The sequence below is a fragment of the Heteronotia binoei genome, chromosome 12 (genome assembly GCF_032191835.1).
Source record: "Heteronotia binoei isolate CCM8104 ecotype False Entrance Well chromosome 12, APGP_CSIRO_Hbin_v1, whole genome shotgun sequence".
Lineage (NCBI taxonomy): Eukaryota > Metazoa > Chordata > Lepidosauria > Squamata > Gekkonidae > Heteronotia > Heteronotia binoei.
Genome location: NC_083234.1, coordinates 26,732,588 through 26,753,774, shown reverse-complemented (window position 1 = coordinate 26,753,774; position 21,187 = coordinate 26,732,588). Strand labels below are relative to the sequence as shown.

At 43.5% G+C, this 21,187-nt stretch overlaps 1 protein-coding gene across 3 annotated transcripts; it reads left to right on the top strand.

The window, feature by feature from the left end:
* The first annotated feature begins 1,826 nt into the window (after positions 1 to 1,826).
* Positions 1,827 to 20,979, top strand: FAM118B (family with sequence similarity 118 member B). Of its 3 annotated transcripts, XM_060250760.1 has the most exons (9): positions 1,827 to 1,972; positions 6,558 to 6,606; positions 10,332 to 10,415; positions 11,487 to 11,739; positions 12,945 to 13,172; positions 15,086 to 15,214; positions 17,059 to 17,344; positions 19,071 to 19,127; positions 20,419 to 20,979. In XM_060250760.1, exons 3-9 carry the CDS (start codon positions 10,339 to 10,341, stop codon positions 20,421 to 20,423), a joined length of 1,035 nt encoding a protein of 344 aa, XP_060106743.1. In that variant the 5' UTR covers positions 1,827 to 1,972; positions 6,558 to 6,606; positions 10,332 to 10,338; the 3' UTR covers positions 20,424 to 20,979. The 3 variants fall into 3 exon arrangements, with proteins under 3 accessions (XP_060106743.1, XP_060106742.1, XP_060106741.1); XM_060250759.1 differs by lacking the exon at positions 1,827 to 1,972 and having other exon boundaries at positions 6,534 to 6,606; XM_060250758.1 differs by lacking the exons at positions 1,827 to 1,972; positions 20,419 to 20,979 and having other exon boundaries at positions 6,534 to 6,606; positions 19,071 to 19,144.
* The last annotated feature ends 208 nt before the right edge of the window (positions 20,980 to 21,187 follow it).

Here is a 21,187-nt window from a genome sequence, read left to right as displayed (position 1 = left end):
AGAGGGGCTTTGGACAGCCAAAACAAACTGACAACAGGTGAAGACATCCTGGAACTGCTTTGTTCAGAACAACTTAGGTACCATCCTGTTCTTGAATAAGTCATACCTTGGTTCTCCTCCAGACAATTTGGAGCCCAAAAGTAAGCAAGCGTAATCTTGATGCCATCAGAAAGAATGAGGTCTTGTGATCTGAAGCTGCTTTTTTTGTTAGACAGCTGCCATTCTCTCCTTCAGTTTTTGATTAAATCCTAAATTGTTCTAAGTTTCCGGTGGGTAACCATCGTGGTCTGCAGTAGATAAGCAGGATTTGAGTCCAGTAACACCTTAAAGATCAACAAAATTTCCAGGGCACGAGCTTTCAAGAGTTGAAGCTTTCTTCCTACTTCATATCTGAAGGGAGCTTTGATTCTCACAACCTTATGCCCTGGAAATCTTCTGATTTCTGATGTTTCTGAAGTATCAGTAAAGCTGTTGAAAATAGTAACAAGAAACATGACAAAGGACTAATCACTTTAGCCAATTGAAGCAAATTAAACAGCCACTTTTGTTTTGTTTCATTTTTTGTGGTATAATGTTATAACCACCCCTTCTCTCCCCAGTGGGGACCTAGACCAGGTTACAAAATGCAATTCAAATAAACAGACATTTTAAAAAAATACAATATGTCAATCCTACATCCAAAGGGCTGGTTCACTCAGGGCCACAGCCTGGGGCCAGTTGTCTCTTGCGCAAAAAGCAGTGCTGCTACTGAACGTGATACAGAAAATAAGCCGTGGCTCTTTCATAAAGGGTTTAAGATGCCATTTTGGATTTTCAAGCAGTTAATATTTTTTCCAGGAACTATACCACAATAATATCCCTGCCAAGCTTAATGATTCTCATGAAATTGTGACAGATTCTCCTGTATTTTTGTATTTTTCTGCCCTGCTTTGTAGTGTTTAGGTGAACTAAACTATACTGCACTGATACAGTTCAGAAAGAAACAAAGGAGGTCCACATTCGAATGGATTACATTTGGGCACTCTGTTGCTATGTCAAAGTGAGACTCTCCCTTTAAATCTTTGTCCTATGGTTTTCAAACAAGTCTCAAATTCTAATAGGCAGTCTAAAAAGTTATTCACCTGCCTGGACAGTCCAAAATCCCCATTCATAGTAGAAAAAGAGACATGCTTAGCAACGCTTGCCCCCTTTCCCAGCTAGAGGGTGATGGACTAGAATTGCCAACATTGGCATGGGAAATTCCTGGAGATTTGGGGGTGCTGCCTTAAGGAGGAGGAGTTTGGGAATGAGCTGTAATTCCAGGGGATCTCCAGGTCCCACCTGGAGGCTGGCACTGACTCCCCCCCTTCTCCGTGGCCTGAGAAGTGGTACAGACAGCTCAACAGCAGACGTTCTGCAGCTTGCCTAGTGCAAGCCTTCCAATAAATGGGGGGAAAATGTGAATTCCTTGTAAAGCAGATTGTTAATTATAAGTGTTTTTAAAATCACATACAGTGGTAGCGTTCCCCATCCTCTTTTTTTTTTTGCATAACATCTACCAATAATTGGGAAAAAGTGGATTCTTTACAGCAGACTAATAATGCGTGGTTTTTTTCATCATGTAAGCAATATCTTTTTGCGTCCCTTTTGCTTACTGTTACCACCTAATCTGGTGGTGAAGTCAAGGGGTTGCTCATGATTTTTAGTCCCCAAAAAGGAATTATCCTACTCTCATTTATGAATTTTCTCTCCCACCCACCTGCAATTCTAACGGCCCCCTGAATCTAGCAATTGCCTCTCTCTATGGCGGTTTCCATAGAGATAAGACAAGCCTTGCACTTCCGATCAAAAAGAGCCAAGAAAGGAAACTGGGAAGAGGAGGAGGCCGGCGGCGGGGAAGGGACGCTCTAGCTTCGCCATTGGCGTAGGGAGATGAAACCGCTTCCTGCTGCCTGTGTCGTTGCTGCTGTCGCCGGTTGCATTGTCCTGCAAGGTAAGTCTTTCGGCTCTTGGAGACGGAATCCATGCAGGCTCTCTCCCCAGCGGTAACTCGGTGGGTGGGATGCAGAAGGATCACTCGGAGCGTCCAGAATTACTAGGCAAACCCCAGTGGAAATGGTTGCGTCGAAACCATGGCGGTGGGGGTGAGAAATGTTTGCGGGGGGTGGGGGTGGAAGGGAGGCTGAGCATAGTTCCGTCCAAGCTCCGAAGCTGCTGGTGCTGCCTTGCAAAGGCATTCTTTAGGGATCATTTTCATCTCCCCCTCTCCTCTGCGAATGAAATGCAGCGGGCGGTTCTGCAGACTGGTCAGGTTAGGGGCGTAGAGGTGTGCAACGCTGTGATGCTAAGCTTGTTTACTCGGAAGTAGGGCTGACCCTGCCAACTAGGCAAACTTGGCAATTGCCTATGGCGCCGGCCTTCTGGGGGCACCAAATTGGGCACCCCCATATCTTCATGTGAACATAAGAGAAGCCATGTTGGATCAGGCCAATGACCCATCCAGTCCAACACTCTGTCACACAGAGGCCAGTATATGTGTGTGTGTATATATATTTTTATTAAATCCCAGCTTAAAGCTGTCTATGCTTGTAGCCGCCACTACCTCCTGTGGCAATGAATTCCATATGTTAATCATCCTTTGGGTGAAGAAGTATTTCCTTTTATCCGTTCTAACCCGACTGCTCTGCAATTTCATTGAATGCCCACGAGTTCTTGTATTGTGAGAAAGGGAGAAAAGTACTTCTTTCTCTACTTTCTCCATCCCATGCACAATCTTGTAAACCTCTATCATGTCACCCCACAGTCAACATTTCTCCAAGTTAAAGAGCCCCAGTGTGACTCAGTGATGTTATCAGTGGGGGAGGGGTGCCAGAAGTTAGCCTTGCCTTGGGTACCTGATAGTCTAGGGCCAGCCCTGCTCAGAACTAAGCCCCCCTGGGTTTTTCCTTCCCATCTTGATTTCCTTTTAGGTGACTTTTGGGTCGCATCCTGCCCTGGATAATAAGCCGGTACTGGGACTTCAGTGGTTTTTGTGGCATATTTTAACTAAGAAATATGATACAGGGGACTTCCTTGTGCTGTCTGTAGTTTTTAATGAGGAAGAAGCTCCTGGTGCATGCTCAGAAGCCCACTTGTCATGATCCTATTCATCATCCAGAGTGCTTGTTCAAATGAAGGCTTTTGAGATACTGCCCAGTTTCCTTTCCTGCGCAAGCATTGTCTGATTAAACTCAGTACTGCAAGTTTAGACAGAAGACGGCCACCCATGTAGTTTCTGGAACCGAAGTGGTGTTCTTTAGTTGGGCTGTGGATGAGAAGTGGAAGAGTATTTCATTCCTCTTACAAGTCCAGATGTCTGTAACTGCTTTAGCAATTGTAGAAGGGATCCAACCCCTGAAATCAAGGCAGGATTTCCTCTAAGTAAAGTACAGATCAGCAACTGGTTGTACTGCCATGTGTACTTTTCTGAAGAGCATCTGGCACTTTCCCTCACAGTTGCTACCCCACAGATAAGGGTTGTGGAGAGAATGTGAGGACCATCTAGCTGCGACATCTGTCACCCCATTGATTACCAGGGTTGATTTGGCTGATCTGGCTGGCTAAGTGGATGTCCCCTACCTCCCTCACCACTCCACATGTGTCCCTCCTGAAATTGCATGCTCAGTGGAAGAGGACGACCATCCCAGATAGAAGGAGAGTTCTTTGGATTATGGAGAGTGTGCAGTGGCTCTGGCAGTCTTCCTTCAGTAGTTTGTGTGTGTTGAGGTGATAGGGATGCTGACTCTGCATTCAGTATTGCCTGCTTGCTGTGACCATTAGGTAAAATGGATACTAAAGAACTCCACAAATGGACACTTGGAGAACTTGAAAGTTCATAGATTCTCCCACCATTCTTTCTTGCATCTCACTGTCACAATGCCAATCTAGGTCTTTCTCTTGTTGTTCTATTTTGCCAATAACAAGTCCTTCAGGCTGGCGACTTGTGACCCACCTCACCACCCACACCCTCTTGTTATGTTACTATGCTAGAAGCACTGTTAACTTTAGGTATATGTAGTAAAATGGAGTTCTTAGTGAACCCTCTTTATACACACACCTGATTCCTTCATTCTTCATCAGAAAAGCACATCAGCTACAAATCAAGACCCCTTTCTTTTGGGTCTTTGAGTGTGTAGTGGATATAGATCAGGGGTGGCCAATGGTAGCTCTCCAGATGTTTTTGTCTACAACTTCCATCAGCCCCAGCCAGCATGGCCAATGGCTGGGGCTGATGGGAGTTGTAGGCAAAAAACATCTGGAGAGCTACCATTGGCCACTCCTGATATAGATTGAGGATAACATGGGAGGTGCGTATATAATAAAACACATAAGTTTATTTAGTTTATGCGTGTGACCTGTAATGCCTTCCCACTCTGATCTGATAGCTGAAACAGAGCTGGGAGCTGTGGAACCATTAATGGTTACAATAGTGTTTGTCAAATTTAAAGACAGATTCAGGTGGGTAGCTATTTTGGTCTGAAGCAGTAGAATAAAGTTTTGAGTCCTTTGGCACCTTTAAGAACAACAACATTTAATTCTGGGTATAAGATTTCATGTGCGCGCACACACATTTCTTCAGATGCATTTCATGTATGCACATGAAAGCTTATTTTTAATGAGGAACCAGCATGGAAATGCTGCCTGTCTAAAATCATTTCCGTCCCTAGTTTAGAATGCCTCCTCTATCTTCTCCATTCAAAACCCAGCTCTTGTTTGTCTGATTGTTATTGACAGTTAAACTTCCCTCCCGTTTTCTTCTTCACTTTGATAGTTCAGTCTGTCTGAACCTGATTCGTCTGGGAAGAAAAGAGGGCAGACTCTTCTCCAGTCCCTTACACTCACTTTTGTATTCTGCCCCTTTCCTCAAGAAACCTGAGGTAGAGCATTTAGAATACCTCCATTGTTTTCTCAGCACCCTGTGAGGTAGAGCAGGATGAGACTGGTCCAAGGTCTCCTAGTGAGCTTCCTGGAAGGGACTCAAACCTTGGTCTTGTAGTCCAAATCTGATATATGAACTCCCAGATCCAGGAAAGGCTGATGTCAGGGATCTGTATCTTCTGGTGAAGTGCAAAGGAGAGCTACCACTAGCTGCCTTGTTTCACTGTGCAGCAGCAGGATTGGGTCCCTTTGACAGAATTGGGCACACTTTGCCTGCTGGTCTTTTTCCAGTAGAAAGAACACTTATCGGGGGAGGGGATGTCACAGAGCATTTTGGCCCAGATGGTCTAAAATGTGAGATTGAGATAAATGAACAGATGAATTAGTGTCATCAGTTCTTGGCTACTGATTTTTGTGGGTCTATTGGGAGTATTAGTGTGACTTCCACTGGGAAGAATCCTTGGGGTAAGAGATTGATGTCAATGGAAAACTGTGTAGCACAATAATAGTATGTCAGTAAGAAACAATTATGACAACAATTTCTGTATCCAGTCTCTAGTATATTGTAATAAAGAAAATAAATGTAGCTGACAAATAGGCACTGTCTATAAGATTAAACAAATAATGTCCATAAACAATATTAGTGCACAGTAAACAATTTATAGTAAACCTTAAAATTTCAAACAGTGGTTCTTACTTGGTTTTGCTCTATCTGTTTTGGGACATTGTCTCCCCCAGCTTCCCCTCACTGGCAGTCTTTTAAGCAGTGGCAGAACAAACGCTTGTCAGGGATGCTCTAGGCCAGGGGTAGCCAAACTGGCTCAGGAGCCACATGTGACTCTTTCACACATACTGTGTGGCTCTCAAAGCTCCCAACACTCCAGCTGACAGCTTGGAAAATGCATTTAAAGTTTCTTTCTTTCCACCCCTCCCTCCCTTCCTCTTACAGATCTCAAACATCTGATGTTCATATTTTGTGGCTCTCAAACATCTGACATTTATTATGCGCGGCTCTTATGTTAAGCAAGTTTGGCCACCCCTAGACTAGATAGCTCCATCCAACTCTATGATTCTATGAAAAAGACATTCCTTCCCCAAAATGAGAGAAGATGAGATGCTTCTTCTCAGGTGGGGCTTGCCACCTGCCACTTCTGTTTGCACTAGTATTACAAAATGATGGGCTGTCTTTTAAAAGAAAGTTTGCACCAAGTTAGTTGTTGAGATTAGTAAAATAGGCTTTACCTGCTAAACCACAGGGTAGAACTAGCAGGGTAGAACTAGCAGGCTTCTTTGTCAGCATTACTGTTCTCTAGCAAAAATGCATGTCAATAGTTGCAGTAGTAAATAATAACCACTGTTGTTGTTATTAAACATCCAAGTGTCTCAGCATTACAAACGTACATTTAAAAAGGAAGAATTTTGATTGCCAGCTGTCTCAGGAGCAGGGAAGTGGATGAAAAGCCTGCATTTTGTAGCAGTGCTTCCTTTAATCTTAAGAGTTGTATTGTCAAACAGAATTGAGGGTTTTCTTTTGAAGGAGGCAGGGTTTTTTCCCCAGAAAGAAATTCCTTCTTTAGCACTTTGCCCTTTGTTTATGAATTAATGCTTAGCGGAGTTTTCAAGGTGCCATCTAAACTCTTAATTTTTCTCCCCTGATCTAGTTTAACACCAGTTCATCTGCCTGTGAGGACTACATCTCCTCATAGAAAGGTAAAGGCATGTGTAAAAAATATGCATGTTATGACTTGTAAAGAAACAAATGTTTTAGTGAAAAGAGAGGAAGCTTCCAGCTTTGGAATGCAAGTAAAAGTTCTTGGATATTTCATGTTTTTACTTGCATTTGAAAATGCATGCAGGCTTGAGAATTTGGTCTTGAATGTGCCTCTCTGCAAAGTGAAAATAGACAGCAGTTGTCTGAAATTTTTACCTGGCGAAGCTCCATGTGTATTTTAGTCTCCTCCAAATAGCCATTACCACCTTAAAAAGGAATGGATTCAGGTGACCACTAATTACATCATGGTGCCTGCTTAAAAGCTTGTTGTACAGCTCCTGAAAGTGTGTAGGGATGTGGTCACCTGTATTGTATCACTGCATGCTTAAGTCCAGTGTATCCAGTCTTTCTTGTCTGCCAGTGCTTCCCTAGATGACCAGGAGTCAGTAGAAGCATAGTAGTGATGCATTTAGCCATGTGGTTAGAGATAATTAAGCAATTTTCTTCTTAGTACAATTCTGAGTTGCTGCTGTGTGGTTCTTTGTTGCTTGAGTCTGTCCTAAGCAGGGCTTTTTTGTAGCAGGAACTCCTTTGCCTATTAGGCCACACACCCTTGATGTAGCCAGTCCTCCTGGAGCTTACAGTAGGCTCTGTACTATGAGCACTTTTGTAATGCTACAAACAAAAGCCCTCGTCCTAAGATTCATCTGGGACTCTGTCTCTTCAAAACTCTAGTTGAATAATATACAAAGCAGCCCTAATTAATGCTTGATGTCTAGTAGAGTGCTGATTGTCTGGAAATTTACAAGTATAATATGATCAGTTAACTTCCTGTTTTCAATATAAGCAGCACTGGGTAAGGCAGTCTCTGAATGGCTAAGTCCCTTCTGTGGTTTCTTGCCATTTTGTTTCACATGGCCCAGTAGTAGCTTGCAGAAGGCAAATGGTCTGCAAGGTTGCTTGGGAGTTGTTCTTATTCAGTGGTAAATGGGCTGTAGGTAATACATTGCACATATAAACCTAGATGGGCTCTAGCTTATTCTTTCTTCCAGTGTTCTATGTGCACAGTATCGTTTTGCAAGGAGGAAGTCATCTTGTGAGCTGCTGCTGTCTAGCAGGACAAAGGCTGGATTCTCACTGAGATTAGAAAACAAAAGCCCAGTTATTCTGCCCTACCACTCTATTACCATTTGGTTTACTGGCTCCAGCTCCTTTCTCCCTGCTTTATAATGAGGTAGACACCCCTCTTCCTCTTTTTGGATAATTGGGCCACCTAGTTCTAAATCAGTGGTCTTCAGCATCTCCCAACCTGTGTTAGAGTATGGGAACAGTCTGTGTATGGGACCTGCTGGCTTGAAAACCTGGGACAGGAAGTCATGTGACATCAGACAGGAAGCGGTCACATTGAGTTGTGACCTTACTGGAGTTAAGGTCAAAACTGCGAGCAGCAGGCTGATAACTTGCAACAGGAAACACACCTGGTGCTCCGCTTATATCATAATGAGGAATAAGCCAAGTGGTCAAGTAAACCTCCCCACCAGTGAGTGACTTTGGTAGCCATCCTGCTGTTCCTCTGAGCATATGTGTAAAAAGAGGCAAGAGGCATGGATCATGACACTTTTTTTGTGTGCACTTGTGTACTCAGTGTGGCTCTTTCAAAAAACAGTGAAAAAAGCCATCTCTGTAGGAGCTCCTGATGGTCCTGGCTCATGGGTGAAAGACTGCTCTAAGTAGTCTGAAGCCAAATTTTTGTAACACCTTTATGAAGAATTACAACCCAGCCAGTGGCTGCTTGTTGATGATTTACCTGTTTTGTTAAGTTTCTTGTAACACAATGAAGTGTGATGACTATGCTTCCTTGGTATTCGTTTCATTTAAATGGATCACCTACCTACACATGACCAGTTATAGGAGTGGAAATTGTTCCATAGTTGTGCCTGGTGGATTGCGTATCTGCTCTGGGCTACAGTTATAGCTTTTTTGAGATGCATGCACCTTGAAAGATGTTACAATGTTGGTCTCTTTCTGGTTACAGCATGTAGCAGTCCCCGCTGCCTTTTAATTGCAAGCATTGCTAAGATTATACGTGGCCTTGTTCATTTTTACGTACGTTGTCTTGAACTGCAAGTACTTGCCTAGACATTCAATAGTATTTCCTTGTTTGTATTGGTTTCAAGGCTAACTATTGCTTCTTATGAATCTCTTGCTTCCAAGAAAAAAAAATTCTTTATCCTGTCCTTGCCTCGCCTGAAAGAAATAATGGTATTGTAATTGGATTAATAGTAATTTTACTGTAGTAATTACCCATTCATTTATAACAGCCTGTGTATTAAAATGTTGCATCTTTCCTCCAAGGAGTTCAGAGAGGCAGATGTAGGTTTTGCTCATTTCCTCCTCACAACAACACTGAGGAGGTTGAGATGAGAAAGAGAGAGAGAATTATTTGCTGGAGACCATAACCGGTTGAACAGGGATTTGAAACCAGTCCAGATCCAGTACAGGATAGTGTGCTTAGACATTGGACTGCTTGAACCTCAAGACTGTGTGTAAGTTTAAGAAGTGAACCAGAAGCTGAAATGTGATCTAAAAGAGCCCCTGGCAGAATCAAGCTATTAATTGTTTGAGTCGGCCGGGTGGGTGAATTTGGACTATGCAGCAACACTGTGACACAAGGGTGTCATGAGATAACGCAGAAAGGTTCTGAAATCCTTTTGTCTACATGAGACAGGATTGTCTGGCAAAAGTCCTGAGTACATATCAAATCCTTGGCAATAATTAGAGCTGGTCTTGGTTTGTTGTCTTAATCATGGTTAGATTCCCAAACATACAAAGAAAGCACAACTTAGAGAGGTACCTTTGCATGCAGAGAGGTGGAGAAGAAACTACCTCCAGATTGATTTTACTTGGTACAGATTAACTATAGATAATGCTGAAACACCCCACCCCCACAAAGCATGGTTGTATATTCTGGATTGTAACCGACTAGTATGTTTCTGTTGCAGTGTTGCTCTAATGAGAATGCTGGACTAGGCGTGGCAAGACCTAAGTTCAAATCCCAGCTTGTCATGAAACTTTGGGTCTATTGTGTTCTCTCGCTCAACCCAACCTAGGGCAGAAGGGCATCTGTGCAGCTTAGAGGAAGGGATTGAGTGGGGTAGGGTGAGGCAGGTGCCTACCCTTGTGGCCTTTCAGTGAAGCTGCAAAACAGAGTTTAAAGGGAAGGGGGCTCCAGCTTATCTGTCTTATTTATTTATGGGATTTCTACCCCTCCCATGAATGGGCTCAGGGTGGGTAATTTTTGCATGTATTGTCTCCTGTCTTTGGGCCTGACTGTCAGGAGAAAAGAAGAGTTATATAATTAAATGAATAAATCTTTGATCTTTCATTTATTAGTTAAAGTATTTTTACCTCACTTTTCTCCATGGCTCAAGGCAGCTTAACTTAAAACATACAAAACATCTGTGATTTGGCAGTGCTAGCCTGTGATTCCAGCTGTTCTCTGTAAATTGCGACATACATTTCCTCAAGATAACTCTCTTTGGTTATCCTTAAAGTGCTCTCTAAGTTAAGATTAAGATCAGGGACTCACTACAGACAGTACATTCTTTGGATAACAGTGAAGGGGCAAGATATTATAGACATCAGTGCTGTTTCTTGATGAGTTTTTCTTGCCTGCCTCTAAGATGTTCCCTATAAGCTTGTGTTTCTTCTCTTTGCCTTCCAGAAACTGGATGGCTTCTAATGTGAGTCTGACTCTGGATAAAGAAGCCTTGTTGGAAGATGGGATTCCCCCTGCGAAAAAGCCCAGGTAAGCATTACAGTGTCCATGGGGCGTGTGTGTGTGTGTGGAAAGTCAACATTTTCTCTGACCATGTTGTTTATTTCAAGAAGTAGTCTTTTACCTTCAGTTATTGTTCTGTATTTAGCAACAGATGCTCTCTGTGGTAGGATATGGAACTGCTCTTTCTTGTAAAATGGCCGGCTTGATGTATTTTGAACTTGTCCTATAAATTATCATCCAAGTATAGTACATTATTTATGGGGTTAATAGTAATCCAGTGATATTTCCAGTTCTTGGGGCACGGCAGCAGTGCCACAAACGGTTCCATATAGGGGTTGGCACAGACCCCATTTTTATAGCTCATTTCATGGTTTGTGGCTAAACCATGAACTGATATGAATCAAGAGGTTGGTTTGTGACCCCTGCTTTTTGTTCCCTGCTACTTTTCATGCTACTTTCAGAGAGCAGAGGTTTAAGTGACAGGGAGCAGAAAGCAGGTGTTTAAATGGCTCCACGCCATGGCTTTAAAATGGAAGTGGACAAGTTAATGGATCCCTTTATGGCTGGTAGCCATGGTGAGTGAAGGGAAGCTCCATATTCAGATGCAGCTAACCTCTAAAGGTTAGTGCTAGGAAACATAATCAGTGAAGGCCTTGGCCTTTATGCCCAGCTTGTTGGCCCTTCAGGTTCAGTTAGTTTGGCACTCTGATAAGCTAGATCCTAGACTAGTTGGAAAATGAGTCTGATCAATCCTGCAGGCCTGTTCCTCTGTAAACATTTATCTTAAAAAGTTAAAAAATATGTCGGCTTATCTGCATAAAAGCCCCTTAGCTATCCTTTCCTCAAAATGCAGCAGTGTTGATCAATGTTCCCTCTAAGCTGCAGAGTCTTGTGAGCAAACATTGTGAGCTACTGGCATTAAAGTTGTGAGCTACTGCATAAATTATTGTGCTCTGGGGTCAACCTTCCTGAGCTAAGACAAAAATGTGTGAGCAGGAAGCTAAAAATCTGTGAGCTAGCTCACGCTAACTCAGCTTAGAGGGAACACTGGTGTTGATATAACTCAGCATGCCCTCCCCTTCTTCTCTTTGGCTGCAGGAAATTGTTGCCAAGTCTAAAAACCAAGCGGCCCCAGGAGCTTGTGCTGGTGATTGGGACCGGCATAAGTGCAGCTGTTGCCCCTCAAGTGCCAGCCCTGAAATCATGGAAGGGCCTAATCCAGGCTTTGTTGGACGCTGCCATTGACTTTGACCTCCTTGAAGATGAGGAACGGAAAAAGTTTCAGAAATGTCTCCGAGATGATAAGAACCTCATCCATGTCGCCCATGACCTTATTCAGAAGTTGTCGCCGGTGAGTTGACTGCAAGCACCCCCTGCCCTGGAAACATGAATTGCATTAGGCAGGGAGATTCAGCTTACCTTATAGTACTGAATCAGGGGCTTGTTTGTCTTCAGGCTGGCTTGCGCTTCCCCCGAAAACAAGCATTGGATAGATATACTCTCTTCTCTCCCTTGGGTCAACTGTCCCCTTCAAAACTTATCTCTGCCCCTTTGAGTACTTATGCCCCCTTTTGGATCCATATTCTTCTTAACAGCATATTTGGTAGTCTGATTCTGTTGTTCATATGTCAGGTTTGCTTTGGGCATTAGGCAGAACCATTCTTTAATTAAATTAATTTTGGGTAGTTGATAATCAGAACAAGGTCCAGTTCACTAACTATGGTTAGTTAGGGTGTGCCTCAAACCAGTCATGGCTTGAAGTTTATTAAATCATGGCGAGGCACAGCTTAGACATTGTACAAAACAGTGGTTTAATTAAACAGTGTGACTGTATATGCAGAGCTCTCCAGTATTTGTGGTTAGGCTCGCTCAAGCAGGGATCTGAAGCTGTTTTTGTGTTTAGTTATAGTTAGCCTCAGTTGTGGGTTTTTTTGATGAACAACATAGACATCTGGGTTTAATTTTGGCTCGTTCCCTGGTGACGCCCTCCTAGGTGAACTGAACCAGGATTTAAGTCATCATTTGTGAGCTGAATCCTGGTTTTGCAGCCTCACCATAGTTAAAAGGCATAGTTAACGGTGGTTTGCTTAAGGTCTGACCTTTATGTGTCATACTCACCCATAGTTAAGACAAACCCAGAAACCCTGGTTTGTTCTGTGTGACACCCTTAACTGTAGTGCAAGCTGCAAAAACAGCTTGGTCACTGCAGGGTAAAAGCTTGAAGGTGCTGAAACCATCATTTGTTGAGGCCAGTGAGGATTTGAATGAGCCAAATTCTTGTTTCACAAACTAGCTGTATAGTTAAAATAAATCATAGCTTCACTTTATGTTTGAACTGAGCCTCAGGTATCTATGTACTTCATTAAAGAGGCATGTACCCAGCGAAGCACTCTCTCAGGTAAGTATATGCAGGCTTTTAAGTCTTAAGTCCTTCCCTCTGTTTGCTAGCTCTTGGCAAACAAATCTCTATTCCCTGCTGTTGAAATTAAAGTACTTTATTTAATGAAAGACTAATAAAACATTTACTGTGACCTTCGCATGATTTTTTCTTGACAGCGCACAAGCAACGTCCGTTCCACATTCTTCAAAGACTGCTTGTATGAGGTCTTTGACGACCTGGAGTCCAAAATGGAAGACACTGGGAAACAGCTGCTTCAGTCCGTGCTCCATTTGATGGAGAACGGTGCTCTCGTGCTCACCACCAACTTTGACAACCTGCTGGAAATTTATGCTGCAGACCAAGGGAAGCAGCTCGAATCTCTCGACCTCACAGATGAGAAAAAGGTGACTGGATATGCTTGTGGTTGTAAATGGCAATCCATTGATTTCTAGGTGCCACCCCCAGCTTGAGAGAAGCAGCAGTCTTTTCCAGTTGATGAGGTTAAGGCTGTGATCATACACATGAAATAATGCACTTTCCAATTGGATTTTACTGTGTGAACTGGCAAAATCCAGTTGGAAAGTGCCTTGAAAGTGCATTGTTTAGTGTATGGGATCGCAGCCCAATAAACACGCAGCCTCTGTGCTACTCACAGTTACAACTCCATTCTAAAAAACCAGCAGTGATGGCAGCTGGTACTTGGCCAGGTTGTTGAGAGGTGAGAGTTCTTTTTGTATTGGTTTTCTCCCGAAAACAGTTGCTGTGTTACACAATGGCAAATTACAGGGCAAGAGCGTACCTTCATTAAACATGCAACACTCATCCCTATTTATTTAGCTTCTTGAAGCGGAAACTTGGCCTGGTACCTGGTACTCAAAAGGCATGTAAATAACAATGGGGGGATCTTTTCAAGAGTGCATTTTCATTGTGCATGCCATGTGCATTTTTGCCCTCTCTTCTACATGACTTTTTAGACTAATGGTGGAAATATTTGTGGTACAACGTTTTGAAGGAATGCAAGCTGAGAATGGACAGCATGAGATGAACTTTGGAGGAGTTAAATGTTAAACATTGCAAATCTTAGAAATGTTATCCTGATGATATCTGTTTTTGGAAAGCTTCCTTTGTGCTGGCGGAGGGAAAGAAAAGTACAGACTTTTACACTGGGAATAAAGCAACAGTCTTTTAAAAGAAAATGTGAAAACAAAAATCTGAATGTGCTTGCTTTGCCCTCCATAGTAAATTCAGAATTTAGTTTCCTTGTACAGTAGAAGCAGAATTACAGGTATATACACACAAAAAACACCACACCCTTCTACTTTTGTTGTACAAAGAAACGAATGAATGTGTGTTTATATGCATGCACGTTCATTGTCTAGATTTGCATGTTGCATCATTGTTTTTTTCCAGTGTTTTCCAAATGAAATCTTGGGCATGGTGTTCTAAAGGACAGGTAGCTGGTCGAGTTAAGGAGTCATCGTAGGGGGGGAATTTGGAAGGCCATGGTGAGCTACCCAGATGAGCAAGATGTCTTTATATTTTAGGAGCCCCAAGCTAAAGTTATGCCCTGACCAGGCTAGCCCAGTCTTGTCATATCTTGGAAGCTAAGCAGGGTCAGCCCTGGCTACTATTTGAATGGGAGACCTCCAAGGAATACCAGGGTTGTGACACGGAGGCAGGCAATGGCAAACCACCTCTGAACATCTCTTGTCTTAAAAACCCTCCGGGGTTGCCATAAATCAGCTGTGACTTGAGGACACTTCCCACCACCAAATTAAAGTCCTATTGTGAAAGATGGCATGTGAGGCAGTGTCCATGTGCAGAATCTTGTTAGGCAGACATCTGTTACACAGCCATTGCAAAGAGACAGTGATATTTTTCATGCTGCAAAGTAGTAAGCAAAAGAATCCATTCCTGACCCCAGTGAACCACAGCTGGTATTCCACCATAAATCTTAGAACATCCTCAGTAAACATATCCAACTGTGTGGAATGATGAACTTTATCCATTTGACCTGCAGAGGCTGAAAATAACTTCCTTATAGTCTTAGATTGTTTGCAGATGTATAGGATTTATCTTATCTGTAGATGCTGGGAGTTCCTTTGAGATAGAGAAATGTAAACACATCCACACAGTGTTGAATTTCTGGAATGTTGGCCTGGAGAGATCTGAAGGCGTTCCTGTTGGTGGCCTGTCTTGAACTGCTAACCTGTTGGCCAAGGCCACCCTTTGAGAGGAACCAAATGGACTGGTCCTTTATAACAAATTTCTTTTAGAATGTCGAGCATTTCTTTCCTCTTTCCCCCCTCGTGTGTAGGTGCTGGAGTGGGCACAGGAGAAAAGGAAGCTTAGCGTCTTACATATCCATGGAGTGTACACAAACCCCAGTGGAATAGTGCTGCATCCTGCTGGCTATCAGAACGTCCTACGCAACACTGAGGTTATGGTGAGTTGTGCAGCTCTGTCTCTGGTTGCCTTTCACAGTGACCGAATGCTTCCAGAACATAATACACAAGCTTTTCAAATAAGGACACAAGAACATAAGAGAAGTCATGTTGGATCAGGCCAATGGCCCATCCAGTCCAACACTCTGTGTCACACAGTAGCCAAAAAAACCAAGTGCCATCAGGAGGTCCACTAGTGGGGCCAGGATACTAGAAGCCCTCCCCCCCAGCACCAAAATATACGGAGCCCAGGGTTAGATTCAGTCTTCTAAGGACAGGGATTGCCAAGATTGGGATGGACGCCTCAAACTATGCAGTTAAGCTTTGGACATAAGCCTACACAAATGCCCACATATTGCTTGCTAGATGCACAGTCGAATAAGTGTCTCAGTGAGGATACAGTCTGTCACCACTGTATATGGGATGTGCATTGGAAGCATCCATGTTCTCAAGCAGTTGATAGAACACAAACATATTGCTGACATGCCATTAGAGCTGAACTGGATTGCAGAGTTGGGACCAGTAAAAAACTCTCTCATTCTGGAAAATGCATGTCAATTAGTCAGCAGTAGGTTTTTGTGGCAGCTAACAAAAGAAATTCTGAGACACTTAAGGTATTACATAGATCCAGTAAAAAAACCTGTCGTATGGCATTGTGTGTGGGATAGTCAGAAGATCCCAGAGGGTTGGGCTGCCGAAGCTGTAGCTCTTTCTTTGGTACCACTAGGTGGCGAGCCATGCTTATCTTTTTAGGCTGAGTGCTGTGACTTGCCGAAGGTCGCCCAGCTAGCTTCAAGTGGAGAAACGAGGAATTGAACCTGGGTCTCCAGATTAGAGTCTGCCACTCTTTATCACTACACCAAACTGGCTCCCTGTTATAGGTCTTGTTGGGTACCTTTAAATACTAACGTTGTTTTTGTAGCGTAAGCTTTCTTAGGTGTGAGCTGACTTCTTCAGATGCAGTGAAGTGAATCCTCAATCAGCAGGGGGTTTTATACCCAGAGAAGAAAGGAAAAATTGTGAACTGTGGTTTTAAAAAGCTGGGTTTGTAATACTTCCTTGCAGAACTGAGCAATATACAGATAAACCCAGTGATCATTCATAGAGCAGTTGCCAGCTGGAGTAAACCATACCAACCTTGAGACACCATTGGTCTGACAGTATAAGGCAGCTTCATGTAGTGGGTTCACATTAGGCAGAGCCTTTCCAGACTTTGAGGGACTAGTCATCACCGAGCAATTAGAGGAGCTGAGGGCAGTACTCCTGGAGCTGAGAGACAGTAATTTTTTCCCCCTTTAGTTCCTATTTTCTCCAATGTTAACAGCCTTGGTCAGGTTCGGTCTGAGTTTTTGACAGCTCAAAATTACTCAGATTACAAATTTCCAGTAATAGATCCGACTAGGGAAGGGCTGAGCCAGCTTGCCGCTTGGAATAGGAATGCAGCTTCTCCACCTTTTCCTGTGGGAGTGCAAAGGAAAGCAATTCCATCCTTCAGCCCTAATCTCTGTATAGGCAGTCATAGAAGGAAATTCGGTCTGTTCCCCAGCATTTCAAAACAAGCAGAGCTTTAGGCATGCGGTTCCTTTTTTTGCAGGGCAATAGGATGAACCAGCCTCAACCACTTGAGTCATTTATAGGTTCCTCTTGCAGACATCTTTCCATAGCATAGTGACTCTGCTTGGGCAAGCACTGTGCTCTGACTCGCCTAGGTTGGCAGACCTGTGTTGGGCTCAGGTAGGTGGTACTGCTTTGGCAACAAGGAAGAAGCCAAGCTGACCTCATTTCCTTGCAGTTCTAGAATGCCTTTGTCCTCGCTAAGGGTATCTTCTATCTTTTTCTCTCGAAGCGGGAGATCCAGAAGTTATACGAAACAAAATCATTCTTGTTCCTGGGCTGTGGTTGGACTGTGGATGATACCACATTTCAAGCCCTCTTTCTAGAAGCTGTGAAGCACAAATCCGACTTGGAGCATTTTATGCTTGTGCGCCGTGGCGATGTGGACGAGTTCAAGAAGCTCCGAGAAAACATGCTGGACAAAGGGATTAAAGTGATTTCCTACGGGAATGAATATGCAGACTTGCCTGAATATTTTGAGAGGCTGACCGATGAGATCTCCAACCGAGGTCGAGCAGGTAAGTAACTGCTGTCCTGCTAGGGGTCATCTGGAACAGGGATGGTTAACTTGGGACAGCATCTCTGTGTTAACCTGATTGCATTTGAATCAAAATGTGTTTTTTCATGCCTATTTTTACTTCTAAAAGGGGAAAGTACCGTCCAAAAGTTAGGATTTGAGGAAGTCCTACAGCTTCAGTGTTGCTGCACTCACACACAGCTTGTGCTTTATGTTCAGTTCCCAAAATGACATGCAATACTGGATTCAGATTCAGCTTTGCTTTCATTGAAAAACAAAAGGCAAAGTTCTAGTCCTTATGGCTACGAGGTAGGTGGGGAATTCCTGTTAGGATAGTGGAGACCCCAGAAGTGGCTGTGGATGATGAGAAGGCTTCAGTACCCTGCTTCATGGTCCTCCTTTTGGTAGCAAAATTGCCAGAAATTAGTTTAAATTAAGCAAATAATCTTTGAATTTATTTAAGCCATCACAGGATTCTGGATTTCTTGGCCCAGGACTTTAGTGGTTTCTAGAGTACACATGTTCTGTCTGTGGAGCTGGAGTGGCCTGTCATCTAGACTGGCCTCCAGTTCAGCCATCCCAGTTCTTGAAGAGCACCAAACTGAATTTCTGTTCTTTGTACTGGAATCCAGTAGCACCATAGAGACCAACAAGATTTCCAGAGTGTAGTTTTGAGAGTCAGCTCTCTTGAAAGCTTAAAACTTGAATCTCTTGGAAGCTTAAATCTTGAAAACCTGGTTGGTCCCTAAGATGCTACAGGACTGGAATCTAGAATCAGAAGGAATCTCCAGGGTCATCTAGTCCAACCCCCTGCACAATGCAGGGAATTTACAAATACCTGCCTGCATTGACACCTGCTGCACACCCAGAAGGTGGCAAAAAAACACCCAAACCCAGGATCCTTGGCTAAACTGGCCTGGAGAAAAATTGCTGCTTAACAGTGGCAAACAGCATTTCCCTGGGCATGTGAGAAAGGGCCATGAGAACTAAAGTTATTCTGCTGCACTCTGACAGTGCTACTCCTCTGAAACAGTTGTTCTATAGTTTTATTGCAGCATGCCACCAGTAGGAAGAATTTTTCTGGGGGGCTGAGAATGCTGAACACTACCACACTCTTCAGAGGCAGACTTTAAGCAGAACAGAAATGACATGATAGATCTGAGCTTGTGGATTCACTCAGTTTGGCTTCCATAGATATGGAATTATTTATGCGAAACAGTAGATTTGCTGGATTGGAGGAACAGTGGAAAGGTTCCAAGGCCTAAAGAAAGATGTAGCATGTTTCTGTGGGGAGTTATTTACCACCCATTTGGTTCCTATAGACAACTTGCCCTGAAAGAGGAATTCAGCTGTGCATGAGGGCCATACTGAGGAGAAAAAAGTGTGTGTTGGAGGCGGGTTTCTGTGCAACAAAACCTCTGCCCCCACCCCCTAAAACACGTGAGATACAGCATTATTGCTAATGTTTTCCAAATGTATAGCAAGGCTTCTTTTTACGTGGCATGTTAAGAGTGTGGTGAATGCACTTGGGGGTACGGCCTCTTCCAACATATTAACCAACAGCCACTTGGTGGACTTGACCACATCTGTTCCGTCACAGGGTAGCAGTTTTGAAATGGGAGGTTGTCACAAGTGCAGGCTGATCCCTGACCTCTCTTGAGTTCAGGTGAAACTAGTAGCTGATCTGCCACCCTCCAATCACTGGACTTTCCCCCCCAATCTGCCAGGTCTGCCACGAGAAGGACAGCTAAATGGCACAGTTGGAACACACACTGAAATGAAAGGTATGGCATTTACTTAATACCGTTAATTCCAACATACAGTCACTAAGGCCAGCTTTGAACGGACAAGTCCTGCCAACCAGCAACTACCCTTTTGCATTTGAAACGATACATTGTGTGATGAGGGCTCAGGAGTTAGCATAGAGCAGAGGTGGCCAAACTTGGTTAACGCAAGAGCCACGCAGAATTCATGTCAGATATTTGAGAGCTGGGAGGAAGGAAAATAGATGGGGAGGGGGGAGAGGTAGAAAGAAAGCAACTTTAAATGCATTCTCTAAGCCACTGGTTGGCTTAGGGAAGTGATTTAAAGAGAGAAATGCCTTCTCCAAATCGGCTGATGGGGCACTGGGAGCTTCAAGAGCCACATGTGGCTCCTGAGCTGCAATTTGGCCACCCTGGCATAGAGGAAAGCATCTGGCAGAAGCATCCTTGGTAAGAGTGAGGGATGTTTAAAGGATGTTATGACAGCAGGACTGGAGGAACAAAGATGAGGGAATCATGCAGCCTTTCAGTTGTGCTAATTCCAGCATTGGTGGGGGATGGCTCTTCCATGCGTTATGCACTCCTTATGCAAATAAAATATAGAAAACAAAACATGAGCTTGGAAAGCTCTCTTTCTCAGTTAAAATAGATAAATCCCTACATAAAATGAAAATGAGGAGCCAAGACTAGAATAGCTAGTAGTTGCAGGTGAGTTTACATGGAATATTCTCCCTCTACTGAATAATCATCAGCACTAAAAGGCTTCTCTTACGCGAGAGCAAGAAAGAAAAACATATGGCCTGAATTTGACTCCGCTTCTTTGTAAATCTCCCCTCCCTCACAAGATATTTTAGCCCTCCCAGCATCAGGAACTCATAGGCAGAAGGTACACGTACTAGTATGGGCACATTAGCAAGGCCAGAGAACAGGTAACAGTTATCTTGGGCATCTGTTTGCCCTGACTTCCCTTCCATGGCTAAATATCCTCATGGGTCTATCAATGGTGACTAGCTAGGATGGCAAAAGGGGGCCTCCATAGCAAGAGGCAGTAAGCTTCTGAATACTAGGTGGCTTCGGCCTCTCTGCCATGATAGTTAACCACTGAGCTATGTATCTCAAAATGATTTTAGAGTAGTGTTTCATGTAACAGGTACTGAATGTGTGGCCAGAATCCGTCCTGATTAGATGGTGTTTTTAAAAAGTACAAGGAGTGATTCAGCTTCAGGGAAAATGAGTTGCAAGCTGTTCCTTAAAAAAAAAAACAACCTCTAGTTCTTAAAGGGTTTTGTTAGAATGTTTCCTGTTGCTCTAGTTTAAGGGCAGGGTCTGCAGTACCCACCCAGATGACGGAAGACCCTGACCTCTGTTCGGAGTGCAGCTCCTGAGCGTGCATGGGCCTCCATCAGAGCAGCCCCCGGGCTCTACAGGTTAATCCTTATGCTGACAACTGAAAGTAAGATACCGGCTGGCGGAGGGCTCTCCGTAAGGCATGCGGCTCAAGGTCACTCCAGAAGGAAAAATGAAGCATTGCTTTCTCTGCAGCTGGTTCTTGACATGCTGAGTTCTGGCTGCTGCCCTGACATGTGAAAACTCTTTGACTTGACACTACCCTTCTTGGACCTTCCTGAGGCAGGGCACCAAGACTTGTCTGCATCAATGCAATGTCCTTTTTTCTATTTATGGTTGTCTGTGCAGGGAGATCCGGTTCTCCTTGTGCAAGAGTTTGCAACTTTGTGCTTTTTTTGTATTCTGTACCTGTTTTGACTGAAACACGAGCATTTTTAAAAAGATGACTTGAAGCTCTAGTTTTCTAGTCCTTTCTTTATACGGTGTTTTATATGTCTGAAGCTGTAATAAAAAGCTGTTCATTTTGTCTCGAGTGGGAGAGCTCCTTGAAGGGTATTCAACCTAGCTGAAGATAACAGAGCACAGCTTATTTTCCCAAGCAGCATATATATATACACACACGCGCGCGCACACGATTTTAAAAATGTTTACCTTCAGGCAACTTTCTCCATTAAACCCCCAGGAAGAGTTCATAATAACATATTGTTTGTGGCAGAAAATTGACCAAACCTCAG